The following is a 24,621-nucleotide window of genomic DNA, read 5'->3' as shown; positions in this document are numbered from 1 at the left end:
TTCTGCTCATGAGTTGGGAAGGGAACACTGTCTTTTGCAATTTTTTTTTCTGTTTCTCTCTTCTTTTTCAGATATATCTCAGTAGCCCTTCCTAAAGCTGGTTTTCCCAAGACAGTTGTATTGAAGTATTGGCTATTTATAATTTCCAGCAGAAGTATCATTACAGTAGTGTATCAAGGAGTCGTCAATTAGCATCCTAAAGCATGTCTAAGAACTGCTCATATATAAACAAAAAAAAACCAAAAAACCCCAACCCCAAATCTTTCCAAAGATACTTACACAGTCCTGCACTCTTGCACTCCTTATACAACTCATACTCTGTTCATAAACAAGCTACAGCTAATGCTGCTAAAGGAAATTACAGAGTGGTCTGGAACACAGAGATCACAGATAGCCCCAGGCAGCTGTTGAAGAAAAGGATTTTGTGTCTCTCAAGACAAGCACTGGCTTTATCAGTGACTGATTATTGGGCATTGCAAATGTTTCCAGAAGTTTCACTTTCTGGAGTTAGATGAACTAAGCTTGGAAAAGTGCAGTTTGGCCAGAAACCCTGTCACATCCAATATAATCTGTTTCAAGTAAATACAAACTCTGAACAGTTGAGATTTTGCAGTGAGCTACAACTGGAGAAGCCACAATAATTTTGTGTGGGAAGTAAAACCCCTATCTTCAAATTGCAAGTAAGATTAGCCAATACCCCAAATGGAGCAAATACTGTTTCTCACCCCACTTTGAATGCTGCCATGATAGGAACACCGGTAACTGCATATAGGACAATCATGTTGATAATGAAGGAAGACACTTGGTAAAAGTCTTTTTGGTGCTGTAGTCTGCCAGTGTGTGCATTAGTTAATTGTCTTATTATTCATTTAACAGAGGAGAACGTATCATTCTTACCCATGGCAGGGGTTGCTAGTGTTTGTCGGCCTACTAACTGTGCAGGTCCCAGTCCATCGAGGAAATCACTGAACTGACTGTCAGCGCCCAGCCGTACTCCAGGAAATATTAAGCTGAAACAAAATAAAAGCTGGTTAAGCATAAGAACATGATTAATTTCTGTCATCCTACAGTATTTACTTCAAAAGTACTACTTATACAAAGCAAGCAGCTCAGGATACACAAGCACAAATCATTCTGCAGCATCAGGAAGGATACGTTTCCCATGGACCCCAAAGCAGTGTAGAGAAATTCTGCACATCGACTCAAAGTAGTCCATAAAATAGGTCTTGCTAAGGAGGTCTCCAGAAGCAGTGAAGTCTGACAGGTAAATAGACTATGATTGACCTTGTCTGAGAAAACATAAAAAGCTTCATGAAATTTAATAGCCTATTCTTCATTAGTGAGTGTGTGATTTACAGAGATCCAAACCCCATCAGCATCAATAAGAACAAATAGGGAAAACAGATGTATGCACTAAATTAATCTGATTGCTGCAGCTGTTTAATGAAGCAGCAAACTGGCAGGTAGTAGTAGTGGTGACTGGAGCTAAACCTAATGCCACTCACTAGCCAAAATATTCTGGCAGACAAATCTGTATCTACAGTTGCTACCCACTCCTCTCTCAGGATACAAACTGAACTGTAACACATCAGCACAGCATATATGGAAACATTCAAGGCCAGGTGAGACAGGGCTTTGAGCAACCTGGTCTAGTTGAAGATGGCCCTGCCCAGGGCAGGGGATTTAGACTAAATTACCTTTACAGGTCCCTTCCAACTCAAACTATTCTGTGATGCTATAATGTGTGCTTTGCCAAGCTGCTTTCTTATATTCCATAGTCTCCACTTTATTTTAATAGATATACAGTCTTCAAAGAATAACAAAAGAAATCAACAAAACAAAAAAAGAGAGAGAGAGAAAGAGTGATCCATGGTGGGAAGACTCCGCTTTGACTTCCTTATAACAATTATGAGAAATAAAAGAACAAACTTTGAACCAAGTATAGACAACATATTCCCCAGCAGGCCATCCACCACTCTGTATCTGCTTCTCCCTCAAAGGAAATTCCCTGTTAGACTGCAATAAATAATAAAAAACTTCCTTATAAAACCAAAAGCATCTAGTGTTAAAAGCTTTGATTTCTGCACATCAGGCTTGTGTGCTTCAGCGATTGAATTCACAGTTCTTTGCAAAGCCAGTAGTTGCACAAAGTCTATTTCTCTCTTGAAGACTAACTGTTCTTTCTATTCCTGCATAAACTTATGGACTGTCTGTGAAAAAAGCTGGTCAGAAAATATCATAGTATCATAGAATAGCCTGAGATGGAAGGGACCCACAAGGATCATCAAAATCCGACTCCTGGCCCTACACAGGACAGCCCCAAAAATCCCACCGAGTGCCTGAGAACACTGTCCAAATGCTTCTTGAACTCTGTCAGGCTGGATGCTGTGACCACTGCCCTGGGCAGCTTGTTCCAGAGCCCAGCCACTCTCTGGGCAGAAAAACTTTTTCTAACATCTAACCTAAACCTCCCCTTATTCAGCTTTATGCCATTTCCTTGGCACAGCTTTTTTCATTAGAAAACTCTGATTTTCCAAAAAGTAAGTTTTTTCACAGAAATTTAGTTTTAAAATCTTTTTTTTTTTTTTTAAATATGGTTTCTTTAGATGGAGGAGGAAAAGAAGCTCAAGGTCTCCAATTCATAACATCAAGATGTGGTCTGCTTCTCTCCCCAGTGGCTTTCACTCTTGCCTCTGCTATGAAAAGTTTCTTGCTTGTTTCTTTGGCCTTTTTTCCACAAAATGTGTTATATTTTGCCACAGACTGACTAACAACATTGAAAATATTCACTTGAGAGCACACTTCTAGCTATACTTATGATAGTGAAGGTAGGAAGTACACATTCATCTGAATGTTTATTAATTCATTAAACTCCAGTTAAGGGTCAAGCAAAAGAACATGACAAGGTGCCTGGGGTACCTACTGTAGGAATAGCTGAGCTATACATCTGATTGGTCTTTGGAAATGCAGGATGAGGCATGATATTGTCAATAAACTATGTGATCCTGGAAGTAAAATCAGTGTCAATGTACACACACATACAAGGAAGGACAAGAAACCAGTGCAGACCTACCATAAGCACTTCCTAATCATCATCATTACTCACCTACAGTAACATGAAGAGTGAACTGCAGAAAAAACACTACTCAAGCAACCAAAGTTAAGATCTTGCTGATTTTGATGGGAATCTCGCAAGAAGGAAAAAAAACCCTTCCAAACAGCTTCACTACTCAAAATAAAAGGTGCTGTCAAAAGCTGATTCAGTGTTCACACTAGATATAACATCTGAAGTTAAAGCTAACTTTTCTAATGCTAAAAAATAGCCCAGACAATGAGGGAGAGGATTTTAGGATCAGCTGGCAGAGTGCATGTACCCTGATTATGTGACAGAGCTATGCAGCTTACTCTCCTCCTTGTAGTTGTGTCACCTCATGTTCTAGAAATAAGCCAGTAATGCATTTGGAGGAAATAATTAAACAGTAGACACTTGTTGTCTTGTACATCTTTCTTTAAGCATTTAACCTTCTTCTCTCACTGTGATCTAAACCCAAGAGCTGCTGTAAACTAACAGTATTCTGTAGAACTCATGTAAATTTCCAGAACATCTAAGGATTTGATCTATAGCTAAATCACAGAATCACAGAAAAAGAGAAGACTTCAGAGAAGTTTTCTAAGCCACAAAGTGCAGCACCACACTGAACAGAACCCTCTGGTATCCCTTTTGCCTACGGCATTGTGTCCTGTTTAATGAATATTTCTCTTCTCTCATTGCAGCAAGATACATTTAACTGTTTCACCTGAGTTTTGCTATCTGCCCCCTTTGGCTCATTCTTCCAGGCTTCCCTTCAGAGTCACTGTTAGATATTGATGGTGTTCTCACTTCTTTAGACTCACTGTTTACTCTTGCCACAGACTGGAATAGAGATGTGGTGGTCAGGGACAATGTTTAAGGCTAAGGTCAAGTACAGTTTGAAGTCAGGAAATAAAACTGAGATACACTGAGGATCAGGCATCAACCAGAATAAGCTGGTAACTATGAAGCCAAAAGTCTGGGACAGAAACATAGTGAGAACTTAGGGTGCTAAAAGTTCGGATCAAAGAAGCAGGGCAAACATGGGTCAGATGTGAAGATAGCAATTGCATGGGAGAGCTGAGGTAAGGAGCACTGTCAGAGGCAGAACTGATACTGGAGCAGCAAGAGATGGGGAGCAGGCACAAGAGCTATGGAGGCAGAAACAAGACATGCAATACAGGTAGTGTGACTACCAGCTTATGATAGTTTAAAGATGTACTTAGTTCTAAAGGGGAGTTAAATGTGGATGGTATCTTTTCAGCTTTTTACCAGCTAAGCTAGTGGTTTAATGCCTTAGAAAGCCTCGAGCAGCCTAGAGAGGTAGCACGGGCGATCTAGCACTTTAGTAGCTCTTAAATCGGTACCTGTATCAGCTGCAAAGCAAATACCATCAGCAGAAGCAAAGAGGGAGAAATATAGCTCCCTGCTCGCTCAATTCCCTGCAGTTAGAAGCTTTCAAATGAGACAGACAACAAGAGACGGTCACAGGAAGGTAGCTGACCCAAGAGAGGGCGGATCCCTCCCTTGATCATCTCTTTTATTCAGAGAAGGGGAAAGGGGAGGACTGGGGGCGGACCCGGGGTGACCGGCCATTCAGACACTCTGTTAAAGAGTTTGAGTTACATTTGGTTTTGCCCGCGCTTGGAACAAAGGAGCTCGGTGCACATGGCAGAGGCAAGTGTCTTGGGGAGGGGAAGCTCAGAACAGGCAGCAACAGGGTCCCACTATGCACACCCGGCCTGCAATATGTCCCAGTAAGAAGCAAGCACTCTGTTTACTTCTTAAGCTTGCTTTCCTCACTGTCTTACTCAGAGGCTGGTTCTCAAAACAGGTATTTTATGGCTCTGCCTTTCTATCCTCCAGACGCCTGCTGTGACTTCCAGATCCAGACCTTGGCTGCCCCAGCCCTGCCAAATCTATTTTCACACAATGAGGGTGGAACAGAGTATTAAGCTGTTCCACTGAAAATGTCCTCACCCTCAGTGCTGGGCTCCCACCTCTCCTCTCCACTGCTGACCAGGAAAACAGGCTCCCTCAGCTCCTCCCTAAAGGGTGCAGTTTACTGGGGCCTCTGTCACCAAGGTGAGTAACTGGTGCCTTACAGACTGACACTCCAGCATAGAGAAAGGAAGGAGGATGGCAGGGCAGAGTGTTGAAAGGGTAAAAGTAATGGCCTATCAAGGAATCATAATGGGGAAAACACTGGGATATTTTACTCTTGCCCCTCATTCTTCATCTGATCTTTATCTGCTTTGGTTTTGAATTATTCATGATGGAGCCTGTTTTTCTTACATGGCTCTTAAAATTCTTAGCATTGTCATAGAACCATAGAATGGTTTGGGTTGGAAGGAACCTTAGTAATCATCAAGTTTTGATGCCCCTGCCATGCACAAGGACATCCTTCACTAGATCAGGTAACTCAAAGCCCCATCCAACCTGGCCATGAACACCTCCAATGATGAGCCAATCCACAACTTCTATGGGCAACCTGTTCCAGTGATGTAAAAATATTAGGGTGATGAGAAGATCTGATGATAGAGGCACCTTTACACAGATCCTTGTAACCACCACCAGAGCAGCCTTGGCTCTTTGTGCCTCATACAATGTGCAGTAGCAATTGTGGTAACACAGTAAGTATATAAAAAGATGAAGCCAAGGAAGTCCAAATCTCTCATTTTTTTCCGGGTCTATAAAGCTGCATTTGCCTACCCCCATTTCCCCCTTTTTTGGGGAGTCAACTTCTAAGAATTCCCTAGGAACCACTGTACCTTGATACATGCAGTAGAGTCCCACTGAGAACTGTGGGGAGGCTGGAGTATTCCTTCACATTTTGAAGAACTGCTTTTGTTCTCCTTTCCTACATACCAAATTGTTCAGCAGTGAATGGAAACAGCTGCCCCATTCCCCACAGCTGTCTGCCTGACTTCAGCTGATGTGGCATCTGGGCTCTGGGTTTACAGTTCTTAATAAGAGATTTGGAACAACTCCAAATTAAACTTTCTTTGTATATAGTATTGCTGAACAAAGTTTCAAACCACAGGGATTCACATACAACATCTGAAGTTTAACTCTGAGGTAATCCAAACTTACCTCAAAGAAAAAGTACCCCTATGTATTGTTTTGAATAATGCAGTCTTAATTTTGCTGTCTTGATGAACAAAATGCCTCACTGGATGACAGGGAAAATGAGAATTCTTAAGAAGTCCTCTCTCAATTTCAATTTCCATGAAATTTGTGTTATGTACCTAAAACGGTGTTTCAGTTTTTCAAATGTTTCAAGAGAAAGAAACTGTACACAGAGCTACCCCCTTCAGCTAGAGTTTGGGACATCCCAACTAATGGGGAAAGAAACTTCTACTACATTAGAAACTTCTCCTACATTACTGATATTTTTAATGCCACTTACTTGCCCTCAGAGCTATAACTGTTTATGCTGCCGTCAGTGGATTCTCGACTTGGCTGTCGAACCATACGACTTCTCATCTCTGCTGCCATTCCTGTTTCTGTGCTTCTCTGTATCGTGCTCTTTAGCTTCTTGCTGCCAGCCTCTGAAAGCAGAGAAAAAGAAGCAGCAATTAGAATAACTTAGAGCAAAGCCTTCCCCTGCAGTTTTCACACAAGAACAGTGATCTGACTTGGTCATTACTATTTACTAACATAAAAAGACTTTTCCAATTGAAGAAGCAATCTCTCTTCCTCAGCCGCAAACTGGAAATGACTTCTCTTTAAAAGGCTGCAACCTGAAGATCTTCATGAGGGCAAACTGTTAGAAACTAGATGTCTCGTTATTAACCTTTACACAGGTGGAATGCACAGGTCATGATACCGTCTACTAACCACATACTCGATGATGTGCCTCTAGCCAGCTTGCTAGGTTGGGTGACTGCAAAAGAAGTTACAATTCTCACAGAAAATAAAAAAAGGGAAAAAACCCTTCATGCATTCCACAGAAAAATGTTAGGTACAAAGATACTTACTATCAAAAATATAATAATGTGTTTTGACTTGGCAGAATCTTACTTCTCACCACAAAATGTCTTCAAAGTAAACACTGAACTTTACAGAACTTAATGATCCCAGAAGTTCTGAAACAGAAATAACTCTTGGGGAATTTGTTTGGGAAACCACAGAATGGTTAAGCTGGACAGGATCACAGTGGAGCATGGTCCAACCTCCCTGCTTCCTAGAGCCCATTGCACAGGATTGTGTCCGGACAGTTCTTGAGTATCTCCAGTGAAGAGACTCCACAACCTCTCTGGGCAATCAGACTCTAGGCTTGCAACTGTAAGATTAGAAAGTAATGTAAATATTTTGAAATTGTTTAAAGACTTCATCCATTTGGTAAAGCTGCTAACCCACATCCTTTAAAATGCAATTTGATTTTGACACAGAAGTTTTCATGTTTCCCTTGAGCAAGAAGAGCTTCCAGTCCTTTAGAGATTCTCTGTGTTATGGCTGATGTAGAGTGAATTCTGCTGTCACACAGCAGAAATTAAACTTCTAGATGATGATAGTTGTTCTCAATGATCTTCAAATTTCTTCCACCAAAGTCTCCATGTGATGTAATAACATGTATTGTCTTCAAACTCAGTGTCCTGGTTTTTTTTTTCATTTAGTTCGAAATAGGAACCCAAAGTTCAATGGGTAACATCACTTTCTCTCAGAAAGTACTAGATTTGACAAAGTTTCATGTAAGTACATGCTAAAACATTCTTCTGCATTTTCCTCTTCAATTCAGTGCTCCTTTATTCACCTCTGCAAAGTCTGCGTGCATCTTTTTCATGGTCTGCTCAGGGAAACATCTGAAAAAGCAAATATTTCTTCCATCTCCACTTGCAGTGGAGACTGAATTGCTCTGAAAATTTTTCACCTTCCTGTTTCACAGGCACATTGTTGATGTTTGAAACTGACAGATCTTGACAGATCTTATTCATCACAATAAAACTTGAGACTTTTGTAGGCCCCACATAGCCTGCCCATTGCCCAGGGTGTTTAAACAGGCTGTGGAGATCAGCTGGCCCTTGCTCTTTGGGTCAGCACGCTGGTGAAGGGCAAGGAGAAATCATACCATACAGCTATCAGAGGAACCTCTTTGAAGCTATCGGGGAAACAGCAAATATGGCCAAAGTGAGAGAATTTGTATGTTGGACTTAGAGGAGACGTGCCCACAGTGAAATGGGCTGTGGTTTCCCTCTCAAGCTTTTTAGACTGGGGTTGTTATATCTAAGGCCGTTAAGCAGCACTCAAATGCCTCTGAGTGGAAGAGATCAGCTACTTCCATAGACCCTTTTCTTCCTTATGAGGCCAACAGCTCTGAGGTTTTCCTGTGGGCCACTACAGCTCATCCATATTCCCAGTCCTTGGTCAGTTGAAAACACATTATCCAATGCTGCTAAATGTGAGGTAGAATAGGGTAGGCAAGGTACACCAGGCAGACCAGGGTCCACTCTTACACAGTGCAGGTGGCTGTGGAAGGGATTTGCTGGAGCTTCAGTAATTCTGTATATAGAAACCCAAATGCTACATTTGGTCCTGAACTTTCTCTTAAAAAACTGAGGGAGTGTTCAGCATATCAATGCTAATAGGCAGGATGAGCCTCAAAAATAACTCAAAAGGCACCTAAGAAGTATAAGTCATGCACAGAGTGGTACTCCACAGCAGGATTTTCAGGTGTTCTGTAGGTATGCATTTTCCACCCATATTGTTTTCTCAATCTCTCTCTCTCTCTCTCTCTCTCTCACAGGTCCTGTCTGAAAATGTCTCTGTTTCCATCAGCTCCTACAAAGCATGTGAGATTATGTGGTTTAACCCCTGCTTACTTTTCTGGAGCCAGCCAGATCAGCCAGCATGACCTGGAGGATATAATAGGGTAGAGCCTGAAATGTGTTCGGCTGAATAGGGTTGCTTGTGAGTGTTCAGGGCTCAGGAAAGGTAAATGAGGAGACTCTAGAGGCAGCTATAAGACCATCATGCTCTTGGCACAAATTGGTAAAGAGATGTTGTTCTGGACCACCTGGGCAACATGGTGGGTGCTGAAACTTAGGCTTGAGAGCCAAGTTGTTGGGACAGATAATGAATATAGTCATGGAAATAATCACTGTATAAAATATCCATTGACTAAATTACAAAAACTAATATTTTAGCTTTGAGCCACAGTAGAGATTGAAAACAGCAGGTGGATTTTTTTTAGAGTACTGTTACATTGTCATGGATAACACTGGTATTGCTGTTTAAACACTCTTCGCTCCACATATTTTAAATGCACAGACCATGAAGTAGGAATCCTTGTGTATGGCCACAAGCAAGTCTAAAACCTTGTCTCACTGAGCTGCAAGTACCAGACTGTCTTTTTCCAAGTACTTTTCAAGTCACTGCTCTCTGTCTTACAGTGCCAGATTCTACTTCTTCCTCATTTCTCATCAATATTTTTTCTTTTCAGGTTGAAGATTAAAAAGCATCCTTTTGTCTCTCCTTATAATTGCTATTAAGACCCACAGTGTTTCCCAGGAAAACTAAAGTCCTCCAATTTATTTACTTTTATAACCTCAGTCTTAATCTTCTGAAGTACAATCAGAAATATAACAGTAGCCCAACAGAAGGATAAAACACAAGAGTTTAATGGCATAGAGAAAATTGCTTTTGCCCATGGATAAGAACCAAAATACTTGTTGCACAGGTTTTGGAAGTTTTAACCTTGGTCACTTACGCATCTCGTATCTAACAAGACGTAATATATTATTTTTCCAATTTTAACGCAAAAAGTGAAGAGGCGGTTTATGTTGTTAGTGTGCTCCTGTAAACTCAGCAAAACCTAGTTCTGTGAGGGAAGGAGGTGCTCAGCATGCAGATGAGTTGGGAACTGCTTCTATTTCTAAAGGTGCCCTGCTAACATGAACTCACGCTGGGGTACAATTCCAGTGCTGCCTTGACTGCACAATGAAATAAGGGATCCAAACAACTACCAGTGTTTTCCCTGCTATTGATAATACTTCTAAAACACCTTTCATTTTCATCTTGTATTACTGTTAATCTAACAGCTCTGCATATATCTTTGGAATGCTGTCTTTACATGAATAATGCAGGTTCATAAAATATTCAGTATCTATGCTGTGACATAATGAGAAGATTTTCTGCTCTTGTCAGGATATCAATTGGAGAATGCTTGATCCTGCTCCCAATTTTTATTAGTTTGACACATACAATTAAATTTTATAATACATTACAGTTATTTGCCTGAACTGTATAAATTACACTATATTCATTGTGCAGGCTGAAGATGTCTCTATACTGAATACCATTTAGAGGTAAAATTTACTCCAAAATGGTCTGTCTGCTTCTCTGCTGTGTCAATTGTGAAAGGATTTCTGCATGCAGGAATGCAGACTGATGTGCATAAATTACATGTAAACACCTGGCTTAACAGGTACAAACTAGAGAAAAACTACTACAAAGTAATTGTGATGAACATTTTTGCAGATGTAGTAGTTGATGCCAAGCATCATAAAGCAGCCACCTGCACCTACAAAAGATACACAGCTTGTAAGCATTTTGCAATTCATCAACAGGCTTGTTGTAGCACTCCTGCTATAACACACTGATGAGTGTATGCAATGTGCTATTTCCACCTACTTATTATAAATATAGCCTAGAGTGATTTCTGTTTGGTCTGACAAGAAACTGGTCCCTGATTTTGGTTTTCCCAGACAAAAGTAAGTTAACAAAGACCCTGACCAGAGTAACCGAGCACAGCAAAAAGCAAGTATGCTCTACCTTACATCTGTACAAAATATCAAAGGAATTGATGTGTCCCAAATTTCTGTACTTCCTAATCATTCTCAAGTCTAGGAGCCAGAAGCCATTGACAGCAGAATTATAGTGAAAGGGTCAATTATATTATCTAGAGATTTAAGATGGCCTCCTAGAGATATCTCAAAGCTAGCTTTACATTCTAAAGGCATCCAATTCAGAGAGGACAATGCCAGGACATTCCCCACTCCTAGCCCTCCCCACTCAGCAAAGGCATGACTGCACATGGCATCACCATTGGCCTGGCTTTTCCTCTGTGCTCCATGTGGTGCCTGGAGGCATGTACTACATTTTGCTCTTGTTTCAGTACAGGAAGTCTGAAATGACAAGAGGGGTTGCTGGAACAAAGCTTTTATCCAAGGTGCCAGGGTGCATATTACATGCCATGGGTCAAGGCTAAGGCACATAAAAGAATGTGCAAGGATATGAGCTTGGCAGCTCAGTCAATAGCACAGTGTTGCAGACCACTGTAGGGCAGAAGACAATCCTGACAGGGCCCTCTATGTACTGCCTACAGGGAGAGGTGCCTTACGTGACCATTGCCCAGAATCATACCTAAGGGCAACTAGTTGGTTATTACCCAAAAAAAAAAGCAAATTTACACACATGCAGCACCCAAGTATGTGAAAATTCATGACTGGTTCAAAAGAACAGACCAGAGAACAAAGCGAACACCACTGCTAAATCCACTAATGGAAGGGATCATAAGAAGTGTCATTGCATGGCTCAAGGGCAATTCATTCACACTATCAAGTATGCTCTTGCATCCAAAGAAAGCCTCAAAGGACTACAGCTCCAAGCCAGCTCTGACTGAAACCTGGCAGGACTGTGACCATATGGTTGGTTTGTACACTGACTGTGAGACACCGACAAGATTATGCCAACTGGAAGAGTAAGGGTCAACCTCAGTTCAAAGATCTATAAAAAGAAAAGCCAAGGGGCACATTTCCTTCTGGTCCTTTCTAATGTGTTGGTGATTTTTACAACTTCAAATTTAGCTGCTTGGAGACCTGCTGAGTTACAAGTTCTGCAGCATCCCACTCACTTTGCATGTAGTGCTTTTAAACAACAAAATTTATTTACACATGAATTGACAAAGTGCCCCTTCGCTTATAGTCCTAAAACAGAGAGAGAAAAAAAAGAATAAATAGTTCAAAGAGCATCTGTTTTTTTATATGTGTACATCTCTCAGATGAACTCAACAGTAGATTGATCACTAAGACTGAAAGTGAATAGTGACTATGGACAGAACGTAAATAGTAAAAAATTTGACATTTAAATACAAATTTCAACAAGACAAGTTTCTAGACTTTATATCATACAATACTCTCCTGTATTTTCCATTCTGTCTTTGTGCTATACTCTCCTGAATATAATGCTCTTTCTAAAAAGACATGTGAAATGTTGCAGTAATTGTCTTTTAAGTGTTCCAAATATCACACAATATACTCAAAGAGAGGAGAGTGCTGTTGATATTCTGTGGTGTTATATCCTGAGGTTTAAAATCCAAATGTAAACCATCATGTACTTATTCCCATTTCTATTTATTAAAAAAAAATCTGCAAACAACATTTATACTAATATAAATTACAAAACCTTCTAGAAACAATATTCACCTTTTCAGCTGGGACAATTCATTGAGAAGGAATTTTATCAGAAGTTTGGAATAAACTGTACCTCACAACTATGTTTATAAACTCGCAAACTCATCTGGCAAACACCTTTCATCACTCCCACTAAATACTTTCAGATAATACATAAAAGATAATGCAATTAGTCCCTTAATATACACGATATATTTTTCTGACATACGTAGAGCAAAGGAACAAAAAGCACCAATCCTAACAAAAGGAGACTTCACTGAATTGTTGTCAATGGTTGTATTAATGCTTTGATGGCATTTTAGACAGTGTACAGCAGAATCTCACCTTTTGACTGTATTTTTCACTGAAAATCAAACTTGCAGACTCAGACTCAAGAGTTTTAGATTTCAAAGTAGCATTACTTATCCAACAGCTCCTAGTTATTTGCATGAAACTGAAGTAGCACTTTGAGAGCAAATGACAGGAAAAGGTCCATGCTCAAAACAAAAGCAAACAAGAAGTGGAAAATCAGGCCATTGTTTACTACCTGACAGTGGTCTCAAAACCTTAAGCAACTGCTTTTACAAACTGTATCTCCTTTAGATGTCTTAGACAAAATCACTGAAAAAAAAAAAGAAAAGTAGAAACAAGCATGTGTTTTATATGTTTATTCTGATACTTATGATTTTTTCACGTCAGAGAAGAAAACCTGTGTTTAACCAGGACACATGTATCTTAAGGTAAAGCAAGGATATCTGGTCAGAAAAAGATCAGTTATGGCTTCTCAAATTACTTTATGAAGATTAATTGTTCTGTCCACATACTTGCAATGAAGAGAAAAGAGCCACTGTCTGTCAGCCAAAATGAGGCAATCAAAGATGATGTATAGCAATGAGTTTCTACTGCTGGGACTGTGCTAAGCACACTTTATAAACATACAGAAATGAAAGCATCTTAATTATCTTCTTCACACATATGCAAAGAGCCATATAAAAGCAGAATATGTCAGTGAAACTGGTAATGTTCTTCAACTCCTAAAGCCTATTTCAATAAAATTCAATTAGTAAAACAAAAAAAGCCATGTTTCCAACAAAATATCTACTATATAAACAGTTTATAAAATATCAAGCACTCACTTTCTCATATACTCTTGGCTTTTTTGTTAGACGGGAGGGGAATGCAAGACACAACAAAGTAAGATGCTCAGAAGAGCTGTTAGCACTTCAACAGTAACATTTTTACAAAAAACACAGCCCTATATTACATTTCTTGTAACCAGCCAAGCCCTCTCAGAGAACTGACATATGGTATAGAGATAAAATTTATCCAAGGGCAGGATGCTGGGACACAGCTTGCAGTTAATACAGCAGGGGAAAATGAAATGCAATGAAGAAAAAATAGAGATTTTTCAGATAAACTAAACCAACATTTCATTTCACTAGGAATTTATACATATTTAAGTAACTTGATGTCTTTTGTGGTTCCAGGCAGCCATAACAATTTTAGTAAATTTGACTTTTTCAGTAAATCTACACAATTACAAATAGTTCAGCATTTTTTATTAAAAACATAACATGACAGCATTATTACTAAAAGACAATATTTTACAAGATGATATCACCAATAGGACAATTTATAAAGCATAACTAATAAAGAAATTCACTGTTATTGTGCATGTTCAAAAAGTTTCCTGAGAACTGTGTGTTGTGCATGGTGGCAGCCCAAAGACTAATTATTTTAACAACCTCCAAAACACCTGTAAATTGAAACACTGACAAAACCACTAAGTGCTAGAGTATCTTCCAGTAAAAAGCTGTTAAATGCCTTTTTGTACAGTTGACAAGTTTCTGAATAATAGCTTAACCCTAATTTAATTTCACAGCATAGTAATTAGGAGACATTACAGATTCAGAAACAGTCCCTTCCTTTTCATCTCAATTACCAACCAGTGAAACAATCTGAAAATGCTTTTACCTTTTCAGTAGTTTGATTTGCTCCGAACTGCAACTTTCAAGCTCTCTAGGTTTTATTTTACCACTACCAGAAGTTCCCAGGTGGATATCACATTTCCCTTTAAAATTATTACTAACCTGCCTTTAAGATATAATTTCTAATGTATTAGATCAACGTAGTATCATACCAACTTCGGTTTTTCTTTAGTGACTGTAGCATTAGTTATAACTCCAGACCATCATACATTGCTAAAGCAAGACTCACGAACAGGCTCACCACAGTAAAACACAGAAAATACAGGCTTACCTTTGGCTTAAGCAAAATTAAACACTGGCTATGATATAATCCTTAGCGAGCAGCCAGCACCTAAAGCAGCTTCACCTTTGTTTAAATAACTTGTGCTGTTCCTGGGTAGAATAAACCTTTGGAGTCCTGGTATTGTCTCTCCTTTGTTATCCTGTAACCACTTGGCACAGCAGCATTGCGAGGAATGATCAAGTTGCTTCACTCACAAGTTCCTTTTACAACTGTGATTACATTACAGGGCCTTGCAGTGAAAAAAGTACTGAACTACCTGCCAGCTAGTACTTCCTAATATATTGCTGAAAGGTTAAAAAAAATTCAGTCAGTAGTGTATTTTCTAGTTATGTGCAAGCAGAGAAGAGCCCACAATATTCTTAGCAACCTTGGCCGATGTATTTTTTTAATTCTGGTGGTCAAAATGTGATGAGGAGTCAGATAAATCCAGAATCACATTTGTCTGTCCTGGTGATTTTTACTCATTTTGCATGAATTTTTGTACAAAACCACCTGAAACTCTGCAATCCTGATAAAACATCAAATTAGCATTAAATACTAAGTTACAGTTATGCAACAGAAAAGTTTAAATGATGTTACTGTCTTAGAGGGACTTGAGCACAGCAGAGTTAAAAAAAGTTTCACTGACTGAAATGATCATGTGCATTCTGAGAACAGAATTTCTTTTTTTAATTACTCCTTTCATCTTTATACTTCCTTTTGAGGAAACAGATTTTGCAATATTTGTTTCTTTGTCAAATTGTTTCATTTCTCTAATACTCTATTCTAAAAATGTAATTTACTTTCATTTTGCAAGTGGTTAAGAATCAGTTAATTTAACACACCTTTATTGACTTGGCATGCAAAATTGTAGGGACCAACATGCCTTCTCAGGGTGATTAGAGACAGAAAGGAGAAAGGAAATTATTCAGCATTTGTCAAGCCAAAAGAAGAGAACTATTTCAAACAGAATTATAATGAGAAAAAAAATTGAAACGTGCCCAATACAGTTCTGTAGATCTTCAAGCTATGGTAAAGTTCTAATTATTTAAAGTATCATAAAATAATTAAGGAGAAAAATGCCACAAGTTGAACTGTTCATTTCAGCTAATAAACATATAACAGGATTTATGATTGCAAATACTATAGAGGTGACAAACTCAAAATCCTCCCCAGCAGTGATGCAGTATGTCACTCCATGTCACTCCTGTGCAGAAATGTCCACGTATTTTCATTGCTTAGGCACAGATTTCCTATTTAGTGCAATAGTTGAAGTAATTTTTATCTTCTGGATAAATTTTGAAATGATGCTTAGAAAACCAGAAAGAGGGTGACATTGCCTTTTTGAAAAATACATAGCTGGATAGTATGTAATTCTGTCATGATGTGTGTTAAATTAAAAAAACCCAAATACAATTAAATGGAAAGATTTATCTCAGTACAGTGCCATGGTAGGAATGAAATGCTGATGCTGGTAGCTGCTAATGTGTGCATGTCACTCTCCCAAGACCTGTCTTCAGCTTGTGCCTGCCACCTTGAGCAGTTTTACACAAAGCACTGCACTTGTGTCAAGTGTACAGAAGTTCCCTCCCACCCAGGTTCTTGCTTAGGGATACTCAATGGAGGTTTAAAGTTGAAATAAAAAACACAGAGGGCGAGTTCCATGGCTCTATAGCCTCTTAGAAAGCCCTTTCAGTCACAACCTTTCCTCCTTTATGTTCCTTCTCCTAGTCCCAGGAAAAATCATTCAAAATATTTCTTATTTGTAAGGCCAAATCCCCTTTCCAGGATTAAAACTGTTTGACTTACTCTTCTGGATGTGTAACACAAAGGCTGAGCAAAAACTTGGCTTGTTCTTCCACCACTGAATCCAGAAATATGAACCTCAAACTCTCTACAAAGTAATTTTTTCTTGGCAGCTTCCAAAGTACCACACCTCAAACAAACTTTTATTTAAACTTTCTACAAATTTAGACAAAATTTTGCATGTTATTTTTGCAACCATGTTTGCACTGCTGTCCCTTGTATCCCCATCAGTGATCCCACTGAAGTTTCAGCTACGATAAACTATAACCATGCTCTTTTTTCAGCCAAAGTACCTGTGCTAATGTTTGCTTTTGAATTTCTTTGAACATGTAACTATCTAAAGTTCCAAGCCAGCTAGGTTGTGATGACATACCTCTCACCTTTGATGTCAGCCCAGGTAATAACTTCCAGAAGGGAGGCTAAAAACTCAGGAGAGGCTCCTTCTTTTGGTCAGCTAGAGTTCAAATCCAGGTAATAGTGGTCCTGGTGCAAAATTTATCTTTTGAAACAGCTGTTTATTGACAGTAGTAGTTAAGACAGGTAGGTAGTGAGCAAGACAGTCACTTAATGTTTCCGTTTTCAAAGAGCTGCTTGTGGCATTACACTCAGACTGGTTTGCATTAGTTACAGCCGTCTGTGGGTAAAAACACCTACGGACTTGGGCAGAGGATCTGTGCTAGGTAAACACTGCATAACTGTAAGATATAATTGCTCCCTTTGTGTTTATATTATTTAAAGTGGACAACTGCACACAAAGACCTGGTTTAGAGATAGATCGTTCAGCCAAACTTCCCAAGCATAACTCCAGCATAAGTCTGCTATGAAATCCTAAGGTTTGCATCCAGTATTGCTGGTTTATGTCCATTATCAAATACGCTCTGAGGAAAACTCTAATGACAAGATATAAAATTTCAACTGTGCCACAGACAGACATCAGCCCAAAAAACCTGTCACAGCATCAGTATTGCTTTTGGTATCTGGGCAAGGCAGGGAGCAATGTGAGACAGCAGGATTTTCTGCAACACCTTGCATTTTGCCATCAAAGACAATTGCATGTTACTTTTGCAGGTCCCTATGGCTGCTCGTTTCTCATCCTCCCCAGCTCTCCTCTCTTGGTTACAAACCTTACTTAGCAAGGAAGCACTTGGCTTTCCAAAAGGTTACACAAATGAGACAACAGTCAACAGACACAAGACAAAAACTGCACCAATACATGAAGTGTTGGTCTGTGACTTCCCTGGTAAATTACACTAAATTTTTATTATAAAGCAAGATTTTATTATTGTGACTGTTGGCTTGTTTTATAATAGATTTATCATATAATTAATCTGTTACAAACATGATAAAAAGCTAAGAGAAATATAAGCACAATGGAGAATTAGCCATATATTATAAAATGAGAGCATCTGAATTACAACCAAGAAATATAAGCAGACAGTGAGCATTTACAAAATTTTAAAGCCCTTTCAAACACAAGGCAGAATGAGATGGGGAAAAAAAAAGAAGTGGTGCTAATACAGCCTACCTCTACAGAAAAAACTGACTCCATCCCAAACTTCTAGTTATTTCTGAAGTGAAAACGCTTCCAAACTGCTGTGCCAACGAAAACAGAGGGTTATGTGAAATACAGTTTTTAATGCAACTGTGCATGAATACTACTATGTTTAAGGATCAAAGGTACATTAGTTCAATGTCTTGAACTAATACAATATCCAGAAATGTTGTTGCATGTATGCTAGTAACAAAAAATACAATACAAAGCTAATTTCACTACTTCCAAACTATTTAACAGGCCATTTTCCTCTCTACGTATTATTCAAAAGCAGACACTAAGATTAAGCATTAAATTTTCCTGCTGTATTGATATAGAGGGCACTAACAAACCTATCACAGATGAAGAAATGACAACCATTTAATGATAATCTGGAAAACAAAACTTGCACATCAACATCGGCACCAAAGAAAATGAGAAAGTACAGCCGAAAATTGCACAGCTCTGTACGAAGTGAAATTTTCAAATCCACATCATAATAACAAACATGAAAATCTGCAATAATCAATCAGCCAGTCTGAACCACAGATTCCAAATTCTCAACTTACTTCTGGATAGCATATAAAAAGATGGCTCCCCAGAGTACATGGAACAAAATTAAAATACAGTAAACAAACCATATTTCCATGGTCCTAGGCTTACTACTGGTTAAACAAAACTAGCATTTTACAGTAATTTTAGACGCTAAAACTCAAGGCCAGCAGTACTACATCTTTCCAGGGATTTCAATATATATTAGCTCATGGATGAAGATCATAAAATACAAAAGTAAAACAAACTTGCCTTTCATAGCAGGATTATACCATGGTGCTTGAATCTTGCAGAGCTAACGGTTTGAAGGTCAGGCTCTTTGGAACAGATGCACTAATCTCTTATTATCTCTATATTAAACAAATTATTTCAGATAGTATTTTTTCTTGGGACTGACAGATAAAGCTCTATTTGCTGCTTAGGATTATTGTGATCATTAATGAGAGTGGTTCTTTTTGGGTGTGTTTGAAGTGTGAGAGGATAGCTGCTATTGAGTGCAGGTTGGTATAAAAATAGCAATGGCCAGTTAAATAGCAGGCAAAAGTAAGACACATAAATTCCACACAGGTAAGATGCTGTCAAAATAAGGATTAAACACAATATATGCACAGAAAAAAAAAAATTCCCATGTACAAAATAAATCAAAATCACAAAAGTTAATATTTAAGATCATAACACAGTCTTGCTTTATTATTAGGAAATACTGTTTAAGGAAACATGCAGTTTTATTATTATAACCTCTATAATAGATAAGATTTTAAAACTCCGTGAGTACAACAGAATCTGACAGACGATTTGAGATAAAACAACAAATAATAAAATATGCATAAACCCTAGCTTATTTATATAAAGCTGGTATTACTACCCTCCTGACTTAAGTAAGTTCTGGATGGACATAATACAATTAGCCAATTGGCAGGCAACTTCTAATAAAATCACAATGAAAGATGACATTGAGAGCATGCAAATACCATAAAACAAAGTTTGTGAAGCTCCTTGATAAATTAAAAGAAACTTCTACTGCCAGAATAAGTACAATGTAGAAGTGACTTTGAATAAACTTGAGTATCATACATAGATATTATAATAACTATTCCCCAGCCTTTAAATCACCATGATTATATGTTATTAAACACACACTCTTTAGGCTATGAAAAGTATCAAAACTAGTATGTCAGGTATTAGAAGGAGAATATTTTTGAAAAAGAGTCTGCAAACACAAGATTCTCCCTATTAGTGAGACAGCGCTGAAGACAGGTAATGAAGACAATCTCCACTTTCTTTTGAAGTGAGTTTTGATGTGCATTTCCGTGGTAACAGGAGCCAATGTCCCTGAAAAATGACTCAAATCTAAAATTTATTTTACTTAATAATACTTTCATACAATGTGCCTGATTGCATACTGTTTTCACAAGAATATTTTTATTCATGGTATCTCCTATTTTCCTCAGCTTCTAATATATGTATTTCATTTTTAGCAAGAACATATTCTAGAGGAAAATTGAAAGCATTTCTCTCAAGTCAAGAGCTTCCAATATATAGTCAGAAAAATTCTTAGAATAATTTATGTTCTTTTCCATTGAAATGTTTAAGTAAAATCAATCTTTCTAACCCTTGTCCAGTGGTGGTCTTTCTCTGAAGACTGCATTATGTGTAATGCCGTCTTGGGAAAGAGGAAGATGCCCAATGAAGACCAAAACTTTTTCAAAGGCCTTAACTTCTCTATAGATTTTTCTGTTCTCCTCAAAGGAATTTTGGGCTACACAAATCCGAAGTGCATGGTGTTGTTGAATATTTTCTTTCCCCCTATATCCAGAAGAAGTGGGGGTGTTTTTGTCTTACACATTCACAAAAACATGCAGAATTTTCACCAGCTCCAAGTTCATCTCCATGGGGCTATTCCCTGTGAAGCATACATAGGACTGGACCTCACCATCATGAGGATACTTAATGCATCACATTTAAATAAAATTCCAATACATTTGTAATGCGACAATTTTTGTTTCGACAGTGAGGAAAAGAATGAACCTTAGAAATCAAAGTTAACTTGCCTATAAACTCCTGTTCCAGCACAATGGTGCCCGAAAATTTGAAATATATGCTACTAGGCTATGATTTATATAAAACAGTTATATGTTTTTAATATAACTCCCAATCTGTGAGTTTATATTATGTTCTACTCTATTCACTCCAACAACACAATGATAAATAAAGCACCAACCCAGAATCATGGTGACATTCTGGTCTGCTTTTCTTCAGAATTACAAAGAGAAAGAAGAACATCTTGTGTACACTTAAGTGATCTCTTATCATACCACCTTCCTATTCAGCAAGGCAGGTAACCACAGTATTTTCAGGTATTTTATAAGATAATTTTGAAAGTGATGATCTATTATTTTGGTAAAAAACCTAGTAATTGGAATAAAAATGTTTTGTTACAGAGTTCAGCACTGTGCCATCAAGTAGAATAACAGATGTCACCATGCTATGTTCTGAAGTACAAAACATGAGCTAAAAGAACATTCAAAGGGATGTGAGTATAAACATACACATTTGCAAGGCAACCCAGTGATGGATGAATCTGTTTTAATTTAATTAATGAGCTGTTCACATATCCTATGCATTTCTTCACAGTTCAACCGAGTTCCCAGCTTAAAAGATTTTAGGGATCTTCTTACAGTCAGGTCCTGACTCAGCTTGTGGTCAACATACCTTCTCTAATATCACTAAAACACGTCAACTAATCCGGTACCACTACTTGCTCATTTAGCTAACTTTACGCTGCAGAGAGTGATCGATGGTATTTACCCTCAAAGCAAGTAACCTTCAAAGAGTAATTAATTAAAATCCCCCAAATGGAAACATTCTTACTGGGACACAAGAAATGAAGATGCTAAATGAAACCGAGAATAATTGTACGCACAACCCACATTATACCCCAGCAGCACAGAGGTGAGTCCTACGTTAGCATGTGGTTTAGGCATCAAAAATTTGCTTTCAGTCACAGATTCCCATTTCAAGAAAGCTAACACTGTCCTGCTTTATATTGTAAACATTATTAAACATGTTTAACATGTAACTGATATATAGAGACGCGCTTTAAAGTATGGAAATTTAATGTCCCACAGACTATTTCCTTAAAACAATACCCCTGTCTAAAGATTACATACAAGTGGTTACAGACATGCATGCACACTATATTACTGAGATTACTGTTTCTCCTATCACATGTTCCTAGGTAAACAAACAGTTACAAATATCTTTAAACTCTCAGTTACAGTTGCAAGCTTTTTAGGAAGTCTTGGCTCTTCTGCAGACTGTGAGATTTTCAGTGGGCCACTTGCAGTCCTGGAGTTTGCTCCTCAATAAAATGGGACAATGGCACTTACCGTTCCTTTGTAAAATGCTTTAAGGTCTATGGCTGCCAACAATGCAAAGAACAAAGAACCATCACTACTTTAAAGAGGTCTGACATGAACTATAAAAGTCAGAACATAAATTAAGAGCACATAAAATAAATTGCACTATGAAGTTCAACAGTACATGTTTACATAGTAGCCGTAGCAGTTCTTGCTCCAGTTGGGATTGCAAAATGACTGCTATACTGCTTCTACAACTCTAAGAGAATAGAAAACTTTGGACAACAGAAAAAGAAATCTGCAAAAGTTCATCCATTTATTCTACAGAACAGTCTTACTGGGCTACCAAATTCTTAAGCCTTGAAATAAATGGGATTTTAAGCATCAAACTCTCAAGAGCAATTGATTTATTAAAAATAAGAATATCCCACCAAGAGAGACCATTCTTATGCATAAAGAAAAACTACCTGTGCATGTAACATGTTGACTGGCATGCCTGTGGGAAGCTCTTTAAGTGAAAAAGGAATGTTGCAATGCAAAGCATCAATGTTCGCTTCTCAATTTTGCAACTTCATTTCATTCATAGTTCTTTTACAAAAACTGATGATCCTACTTATCTATGGTGTATGGCTTCTGTCACAAGTACTATCAATATTGTAGTCATGGGCACCACATGAACACAGATAAAGAGTAAAACATGAGAAGAAAGTCAGGAGATGTCATATTTGTCACACTAAATTGACATCACAGAATCACAGCATGGTTGGGGTTGGAAGTTACCTCTGGAGATCATCCAGTCCAATGCCCCTGCCAAGGCAGGGTCACCTGAAGCAGGTTACACAGGAACACATCCAGTGGGTTTTGAATGTCTCCAGAGAGGGAGACTCCACAACCTCCCTGGGCAGCTTGTTCAGTGCTCTGCCACCTTCAATGTAAAGTTCTTCCTCATGTTGAGGTGGGACTCCTTATGTTTTAGTTTATGGCCATTACCCCTTGCTTGACATCTGTGAGATATTCAAAGAATGTATTGATGAGATCCCCTCTCAGTCTCCTCTATCATCATTCAGCCTCCCTTCTTACGGGATCAACCACTGATCCAGCTGGACATTTGATTTGCCTCACTGTTTCTCTTCCTCACTTTGAACTCGATTAAACTTCATGCTGTCCAAATACTTTTTGCTCTTTTAACCACAGACTATTTGAAACCATAAGCAAAAAGGAGTATTTAAACAATACTAAGAAAGCATAGTATCAACAAAAGCACTGACACACAACCCCCAGGTAAGACCTATTTACTGCTCAGTGCACCAGCACCAGCCACAGGGCAGCACTGGGTGAGTGACAGCACACTGCAGCTTGCTGTGCTCCCCAGTTGCCCTTTGAAGACTAAGAGCATTATTATATTCCCAGCATGCAGAAACTGGCAGTACCATATCCTAGAAAAAAGTAGTATTTTTATTAATGGTACACAAAAAAGAGAATATTATTAAAGTACTTACATTTTCATCAAAAACATTGTATCACAGGACGGTGCTGTTATTACATATTCTACTTGACCGATGACGATGTATGAAAGGCTTGGATCGTGACACTTGTACTGAGAGCACAACTAATTCAAGTTACAATAAATTTACAATTCACTGTATCATTTCCATCTACATGGTTATTCAGTTTTTGTTACTGGAAAGATTCATAGCAATTACATAGTATTAGTTTTGATGATGACATTTGCTCATCAGAAAAAGTAGGATATTTAAGGAGACCACCAGACATTTGATCACATTCAAAACAATTAACCAATGGACTTAAAGATTATCCATTAAAGATCATTCACTACTTCTCAGGCTGACAACCTCACTTTCTTTAACATAAACATATTCATGGTTCCTTTCATGCAAACAATTGATACAAAAATATAAAACAGACACACATATAACTGCCTCTTGATTAGCATTCACACAGAGTCTTAGAAAACTGACTTTACATCTTACGGATGACGAGCAATCAGCACAGCAAATGAGAGAAACCACTTACGAGGCAGAGAATTACTGCATCTCAGCAAGATCATTATCTGACTTATGAAAATAGAATCAGAAATCTTAAGACAGTTGTACCTATGGAAAATAAGTGTGCCAAAGGCACTCTTGCACTTGTAATTTAAACTTTGCTATCACCCAGCAATATCAGGTTCAAGCCTGGTGCTGTGACACAGTTTGCTTATTGCACATAGAACTGCAAGAACAATTATGTAGCCCAGAGGTGGTTATTTCTTAAGTAAGACCTCCTCTATCCAGACAACTCTACCCTGTGCCTCTCCTCCATGCAAGATGGGCAACAGAAAACCGTGAAGGATTCAGCTGCAGGATATGAAGGATTGGGGCAGCTGAAAGCCCTTGTTTCTGAGGGGGACCAAGGAAAGGGCTGGGAGCAGAAATAAAGGGGGCTGGGCATAGGCTAAGTAGGACTCAACTCACTGAATTTCAAATGTCTATAGATGTTGTACTGGAGCTAGTCATGCCAGACTCCTCTTAGAATATTTACAGAAACCCAGACATTTTAGGGGGAAGTTAGTTGTTACTATTTTTATTATTTTTACTATTTTTACTTGAGGATGGATAAGCCATAGGTAGAAGTGAACATTTCTCTCTGCTGGCTAGAAAG

The 24,621-nt window shown here is 38.4% G+C and overlaps 1 protein-coding gene across 32 annotated transcripts in view; it reads right to left on the bottom strand.

The window, feature by feature from the left end:
• The window catches only part of RIMS1 (regulating synaptic membrane exocytosis 1), a 319,206-nt gene that overhangs the window by 6,106 nt on the left and 288,479 nt on the right, over window positions 1–24,621 (bottom strand). For 31 of the 32 annotated variants that reach the window (XM_048299528.1, XM_048299532.1, XM_048299536.1 and 28 more), the window contains 2 exons: window positions 6,480–6,621; window positions 898–1,010 (listed from right to left, as the gene is read on the bottom strand). In XM_048299528.1, coding sequence (XP_048155485.1) covers window positions 898–1,010; window positions 6,480–6,621 — 255 coding nt within the window. Of the gene's footprint in view, window positions 1–897; window positions 1,011–6,479; window positions 6,622–14,721; window positions 15,254–24,621 lie in introns of those variants that run through there. The other variant, XM_048299560.1, reaches the window with a different exon arrangement.

The sequence above is a fragment of the Corvus hawaiiensis genome, chromosome 3 (genome assembly GCF_020740725.1).
Source record: "Corvus hawaiiensis isolate bCorHaw1 chromosome 3, bCorHaw1.pri.cur, whole genome shotgun sequence".
In the NCBI taxonomy this organism is placed as follows: domain Eukaryota; kingdom Metazoa; phylum Chordata; class Aves; order Passeriformes; family Corvidae; genus Corvus; species Corvus hawaiiensis.
Note: the sequence above shows the minus strand (reverse complement) of the source record. Positions and strands in the feature narration are given on the sequence as shown.